This window comes from Morone saxatilis, unplaced genomic scaffold, assembly GCF_004916995.1.
Source record: "Morone saxatilis isolate NCDOM2014 unplaced genomic scaffold, NCSU_SB_2.0 Contig19, whole genome shotgun sequence".
Lineage (NCBI taxonomy): Eukaryota > Metazoa > Chordata > Actinopteri > Moronidae > Morone > Morone saxatilis.
Genome location: NW_023339751.1, coordinates 14,178,158 through 14,185,391, shown reverse-complemented (window position 1 = coordinate 14,185,391; position 7,234 = coordinate 14,178,158). Strand labels below are relative to the sequence as shown.

The following is a 7,234-nucleotide window of genomic DNA, read 5'->3' as shown; positions in this document are numbered from 1 at the left end:
ATTTTATGTAACACTGACACTCTTATCAACTTATTGTGATTTTGGTTTTAGTTTTTTAATGGATGCTTTTTGTATACATGTAAACATGCATTTTAAAGAGCAGCTGTATACCCTTCAACCTGTAACTTGGCCACATTTTCACAATTGAGTATTTGTATTTGTAACTAATGAATGAAAATATTAATATATTATATAAAATATATTATAATATTATATAAAATATATTATAATATCTAACATTTGTTAGAAGTTGGATTAATATGTAACAATCCAACCTATCACACATTTACAATTTACTACAGTTTTTCATGTGCCAATATATGACAAGGCAAAGACTTAAAAGATCTTGACTTTCAGTAAATAGGAGAATACAGACATCCTAGCAGGTCTAATGTTTACCATATTTATAATCTTAGTTTAGCAAGTTAGCATGCTGACATTTATAAGCACTAAATACTTACTAAGTATATACTAAGTAATTAACAACTTTTTTTGATCTGATGATGTTATTAGAGGAAAAATTGGGAGAACACTAAAGTTACAATTTGGGGGACATGAATTTCTCTAATAAACTCAATTGTAAAAGATAAGATTATATATATATATGAATAATTTTGGCATTTAACTGCTGAAAAATACAACTTAATTTGCCAATAAATGTGGAGAGCTGACAAAACAAATTCTTTTTTAGAATATGTGATTCTTCAGCTGAAGTTTTTTTCATAATAGATCAATTAATCTAATCTCAGTGGCATGTGTGCATGTTTACAGTATAGTAATAATAATAATAATAATAATAATAATAATAATAATAATGATAAGCTACTGTATGATGGGGTTTTATTTGAGATTTTCCAGGCTTTAACATACATGAAACTGCCTCAGTATTAATCAGTTTTGTCCACATTACATCTTCTTTCTTTGAAAAACTGTACAGTTATTTTCATTTTAAAACATATATTTATTATATTTTTACTACAAATTTCTATTTTTTATTGATGATTCTTGACTTTTAGTTTTTGTGCACCAGATTACCAAGGGAAATTCCTTGTATGTGAAAATCTACTTGGCAACAGACAATGTACAAATGTTTGATGTTCATACTAATCTACTGTAAAAGGATGCAACTGTTGCAGCAGGATCTGTGTAATGACAAAAGTTTGTTACAGTTATACAGTAGAAGATATTACACATGTAAGATCATTATAGTGGATATTTTATTATATGTTCCAAAAAACACACTTGATGTTCTGTTCAGATGTCTTAAGTAAATACCTTAAAACACATCCTGAAGCTAGAGGTGAACAATCTTTGCATACACTTTATAATAGTTGAACAACTGTGTGTTTCTCATGCACATTGATTACTGAGTAATCTATCACTATCACTATCAGCGGCATCAGAAACTTTATGGATGCTACATCACAACTGTTAATTTAGCTGCTGCTATATAAGCTGCCATGCTGAGCATCTGAAGCAGGTTGGAAGGTGAACAAATTCACCATGTGGACTCTCTTGTTTCTTTGCAGCGTGATCCCCTCCTATGGAGTTCAAGGTATTGTCCACTATATTATTACCAACGCCAGTCTTGCATTTGTATTTTTAAGGTAGTAATGGTCTACATTCAATTTCAGCATTGGTTTGAAAGATTCATGTCTCGTTTATTTGTTTTTGTTATAATCCATAAGGTGCTGGTCGCTTCTACACAACTGAGGAAATGAATCCAGTAACCACAGAACCTACAGGTACGAAAACTGCAACTAATACATCATATGTCAAACATGATTGATGAGTTGCTGCTTTCAAAAGCCAACAGTTTCAGCTAAATAGGAACAATTTACTATGTGTATTAAAACTCTGATTATCACATGCCTTTGGTCTGAGTTACAGAATGTGTTTATACTTTCCCTGTGTTACATCTCTATGTCTTTCTGTTTGTTTCTAGAGGTATTGGTGTCTCCTGTCGCAGGTAAAATAAGCGCCACCAAAATAAGAAGCATAATGTCAGATCATGGCTGCTTTATTCAAATTCTGTGTCACACAAACATTTTATTATTTATTTAATATTTTATTTCTAACTTGTATGATTGCATTTCTTTCATTTGTCATTCTTCTATTCTTTATGTCTATTTTCTTTTTAATCTTCATGATCCCGTGTTTCTTCAGGTGCGAGCTGTGGTGGCTACCTGTATAGCAGCAATGGCAAATTTTACAGCCCCCGCTATCCAAACAACTACCCACCGAATGCAGACTGTTATTGGTACATCAGACCAGGAAGCAGTATTGTGCAGCTGGATTTCTCTTTTGTAGAGTAAGCTTATGCACTAGACCTCCGTGATCACGCACGTGATGTTGCTGTAGTGTTTATCTCTAACTTCAAATTCAAACCTCTGTTCTTCTTTCACAGCATTGAGAATTCCCATAACTGTGTTTATGATGCCATTTACATCCATGATGGTTCCAGTACCAGCAGCAGACTTCTGGGAAAGATATGTGGCGATAACAATGCCACCTTCTACTCCACCGGTTCTTATTTGACTGTGCGCTTCAGGAGTGATGGTACTTCTTCTTTTTCAGGATTTCGTGCTGACTACCAAGTTGTGGGTAAGTCACAATGATTATGATGAAGATGTTTCCGTATTTTACACAATATGCAGTATCGCCATTTTAATGACATCTGGATTTCTACAGCCTTAAAATACAAAAAAGTCTCATTACAACCATGTAAATATTAACCTAGACTATGTGATGTATGAGTGATGGAAATTGTTTTGTCCGAACTTTGTGCAGCTGGAGGTTCCTGCAGATACAACTGTGGCCTCCAGGTTGGAAGCTGCTCTTGCTCTTCATCCTGTCAGTACAGAGGGAACTGTTGTCCAGACTACATGGGTAAGCAGTGGTGGAAAGTAACAAAGAACATTTATTTAAGTACTGTCTTCCATTTTATATATTTTGGTATACACTCCATAATATTTCAGTGAGAAATATTGCACTTTTTATTTGACAGCTATAGTTACTTTAAGATGTCAAATAAAACAACATACGCCTTTAAAATACAATGCATTACTGAAGATTAAATGAGTAGTTCCCAACTTTTTTGGCTCACAAAAAAACAGCTATCTGGTTAGTGCCTCTCATAATTTTCCAGATGTTGAGCTGTTGTTGATTCAAATATAATTTTACAAAGAATAACTAAAAATATGAATGCACGTGTTTACAGCAGAATTGCCTCTTTTTATCTCACGACCACAAAGATTTCTATTGTGACTCTCTGGAGGGGGCCCAGAACGTAGGTTGGGAAGCACCAGACTAAATTACATAACTGTAAATTAAGAAAGTAATAATACTGATACCTCTTTGTGAACGACATAAACAAACAAGACAATCAACAAGAAGAAATGGGTATTTCTTTGTAGTCACTTCATTGCATTCATGTGGTATCAAAATAATCAGAATTCCCAACTGGGAAAAATCACGTTCTTGATTGTTAGTTCCTGTCCAGGTAGAGTAACCAATAGGTTATGTATTAGCATTAACCATGACAACAAGGTGATAGTAATATTTTAGTGGTATATATAGTCCAGCAACAGTATTATTATTATTAATTACAACTTAAATGTCCAGTGTGAAACATTTAGGAGGATCTATTGGTAGAAGTGGAATATAATATAATATAATAAATAATATATAAATTATATATAATATAATTTAAATAATTTCCCCCTGGGATTATTAAAGTTTCTGTATCTGATTCTGATTCTGATAACATTTAGGTATTTTTTCATTTAGATTAATAATCACCTGAAAATATGAATTGTTGCTTTTGTTACCTTAGAATGAGCTGTTTTAACTACAGAGAGAGTGGGTCCTCATCTATGGAATCCGCCATGTTGCACAGCCATGTTTCTACAATCCAGGCCAGAACAGACAAACCAAACACTGGCTGTAGATAGGGCCTTTTCATGTTTTTTTTGCTGGTTTTGCAGTCACTTTAGTTTCTCCTACATGCTTATTCTTTACTCTTTCCCCTTGAAATCCAACAAAGAGGCAGTTGAAACACCACCGCTTTTGTCCACAGGGGCCGTCATAATCAACACAAAGTTAATATTCCTTGTAGCTGCTTTAAGTAGGATTATGAATGCAGAACTTTGCAGGATTTTACTTACTTACTTAAAATTCAGGTTATTCTTGTCTTTCTTTCAGATCACTGCCTAAACCCGACTATGACACCAGGACCAACAGTCACCTCAGGTATTCAAATATCTGCACGACTAAAAAATGTTAAGGCTATAGTTCCATCAAATTTATTTATCCAGACATAGAACTGTAAATACTTTGATAAGACTCTATCTTCCTGTGTCTCTCAGCTCAGCCCTCATGTCGTTACAACTGCGGCAGTTACATGGGAAGCTGCTCCTGCACAAGCTCTTGTCAATACTATGGCAACTGTTGCTATGACTACAGCTGTAAGTGCCAAGTCTAACAAATCAACAGCATTAACAGGTTCTGCATCCCTCTCTTGCTGAGGGAGTCAGTCTGTCAAATTCCTTAGTGCTTATACGGTCATGGTGTGATAATATACTCTTATTCACAGTTACAGAATAAACAGCAGATGCATCATAATGTTTGTTTTACACAGTAAGGAGGTGTAGGAGATTGCAATCACTTTATTCTCTTCTCTCTGTCATGTAGCGTACTGCCAGTCAACCACTGTTGAACCCATCACAGGTATGAAAACCTCTCAACAACCTATTTGTGAAAGAATAAAACATATCATCAGTTACTGAAATGTTTTAATATTCTTGCCTATCTCTCAGCCCGACCCTCATGTCGATACAACTGCGGCAATTACATGGGAAGCTGCTCCTGCACAAGCTCTTGTCAATACTATGGAAACTGTTGTTATGACTACTCCTGTAAGTATCAAAGTTCAGCAGAGAAGCCACCCCAGTATGGTCACAATTTTGACCAAAAAGCAGCGAACGCAATAACTGTAGGAAGTTTGTGTATAATAAGAGATGTGGATTCATTTTGAGCACATCATTTCCTGTGAATTTTGCATCAGAGATGAGTTGTCCTGATATTTTTTAGGAACTTTGAATGCACAATTCTCTGTTAAAGATTCAAACAATCATGCATACTTAATAGGCGTAATTTATTTTAATTTTTTTTTTTACAAATTCAGTGTTTTCGTCAGCCTGATTCTTAGCCATTGTTCTATTAGCTCTTTGGTTGTTTTAACTGTGACTTTTTCAGGACAAGGCTGTTTAGCAGAGAGTGAAGGCTCTGTGAATATAGCTTGTGTTCAGCTCACTATGCCCTTATCCTGGGAGATTTTTTTAAGTTTATATTCTAAATAATCATCTAAACTTTAGAAAAACAATTTTGTTTAGTTTTCTTCACAAAAATGAATTAAATACTGAGATATAGGCCAACTGTAAATATCTATGTATATATATATTTAAAGTTGTCTTACAACCCTTTAAATCAAGAAGGCCTTGAAATTCCCAGTGAAGCTTTGGTGGCCCCTAGTGGGGGTCGGGACTCCCAGGTTGGAAACCAGTGGATAACAATATGAAGGTGGCGGAATAATATTTTTTTGTTCACAGTTGTAAAACAACAGGTGTATCATAGTATTTGTTTAACACAGTAAGAAGAGGTCATTTTATTCTCCTCTCTTTTCTTTGTCATGTAGCTTACTGCCAGTCAAGCACTGCCGACCTATCGAACACCAACCTCGGTATGAAAAGCCCTCTCAAGTATTTTTGGAATGAAACCGACATTTAGTAGGGTTTAGTGATCATGCTATTCTGAAGCAGATTTCTAAAATTTTGTATTCCCGGGTGTCATTCAAGCCAGCCTTCATGTCGATACAACTGCGGCAGTCACCTGGGAAATCTGCTCCTGCACAAGCTCTTGTCATACTATGGAAACTGTTGTTAGTGACTACTACTGTTAAGGTCAAAGTTCAGCAGAGAAACGCAACAACCTTATGGTCACAATTTTAACCAAATCATCCTATATTCATAGAAATGGACTGTACAAGTGATATGAACTTGCATCTTTTCCCTCCCTAATTTGATTATTTCCTGTTAAAACAGGATGTTGGGGCCGGACGCACTGTAGGAGATCATTATAAACTCTAAACCAAAGGAATATTAGTCAAGGAAGAGAAGAACTGTATGATTTGATATAAAGGACAGACTGACTGACTTTCTTAAAAAAATGCAGTGACTTTTAGTGACATTACAGTGTCCATGTCATAGGGTCTTAAATGTAACTTTGGTTTCTGAGTTTTATTCTGTCCCGGAAGGTCACTTCTGTATATTCTTTGATGACAAACTGTCCAAAGAGAGCCATTTATGTAAAGTTATAGAAATTGTTGGACACAGGCGTTGCAAATCCTGACAACAGAAGGGTAGTTTCTGAAGCTATTTGACCATCCAACAAGCAGTTCTGATGGAGCATAATGGCACGTTATCCTCCCTGCCAATATAGCCACAACTACCCTAAAAAAGTCCAACAATTTCCTTCAACTCAACAACAGTGAAACAGAGATTGTCGTATTGGTGCTAAATGTCTCAGGAGCAGGAAACACGTCCTCATTTAGCCTGTCTGTGTTGAGAAAGTACCACAAAGGCCAAAAACCTGTAGTTGCTGATGCTGACTATACCCTCTACTACTTAAAACAACTGCTGACCGACTGAATAGCAATATGGACATGGTGGGATAAGATTTTTTGTTCGCAGTTTCAGAATAAGTAGTAGGTGTGTCTGAATATGTCTGGTAGGAAGGGATGATAAAAGATAGTAATCACTTTATTCCCTTCTTTCTGACATGTAGCGTACTGCCCGTCAACCACTGTCAGACCCGCCACAGGTATGAAAACCTCTCAACAATCTATATGTGAAAGAATAAAACATATCATCAATTACTGAAATGTTTTAATACTCTTGCCTATCTCTCAGCCCAGCCCTCATGTCGATACAACTGTGGCAGTCACCTGGGAATCTGCTCCTGCACAAGCTCTTGTCGATACTATGGAAACTGTTGTTATGACTACTCTTGTAAGTATCAAAGTTCAGCAGACAAACCGCAACACCCTATGGTCACAATTTTAACCAAATCATCTGCTATATTTCAATAGAAATGGACTGTACAGTGATATGAACTTGCATCTTTCCCTCTTAATATGATGTATTTCCTGTTGAAACAGGATGTTGGGGCCGGACGC

General features: G+C 35.7%; 1 protein-coding gene and 1 long non-coding RNA gene across 3 annotated transcripts in view; both read left to right on the top strand.

The window, feature by feature from the left end:
- The first annotated feature begins 1,481 nt into the window (after nucleotides 1-1,481).
- cuzd1.2 (CUB and zona pellucida-like domains 1, tandem duplicate 2) overlaps nucleotides 1,482-7,234 on the top strand; it is a 10,549-nt gene continuing 4,796 nt past the window's right edge. Inside the window, exons 1-10 of one of the 2 annotated variants that reach the window (XM_035663729.1) lie at nucleotides 1,482-1,555; nucleotides 1,689-1,745; nucleotides 1,946-1,969; nucleotides 2,167-2,311; nucleotides 2,408-2,604; nucleotides 2,797-2,889; nucleotides 4,204-4,251; nucleotides 4,368-4,466; nucleotides 4,693-4,728; nucleotides 4,818-4,916. In XM_035663729.1, coding sequence (XP_035519622.1) covers nucleotides 1,504-1,555; nucleotides 1,689-1,745; nucleotides 1,946-1,969; nucleotides 2,167-2,311; nucleotides 2,408-2,604; nucleotides 2,797-2,889; nucleotides 4,204-4,251; nucleotides 4,368-4,466; nucleotides 4,693-4,728; nucleotides 4,818-4,916 — 850 coding nt within the window. In that variant the 5' untranslated portion in view covers nucleotides 1,482-1,503. Of the gene's footprint in view, nucleotides 1,556-1,688; nucleotides 1,746-1,945; nucleotides 1,970-2,166; nucleotides 2,312-2,407; nucleotides 2,605-2,790; nucleotides 2,890-4,203; nucleotides 4,252-4,367; nucleotides 4,467-4,692; nucleotides 4,729-4,817; nucleotides 4,917-7,234 lie in introns of both variants that reach the window. The other variant, XM_035663727.1, reaches the window with a different exon arrangement.
- Nucleotides 5,865-7,021, top strand: LOC118329512. The gene is made up of 3 exons (XR_004796791.1): nucleotides 5,865-5,954; nucleotides 6,844-6,879; nucleotides 6,969-7,021. It is a non-coding gene; the product is annotated as an uncharacterized LOC118329512 (long non-coding RNA).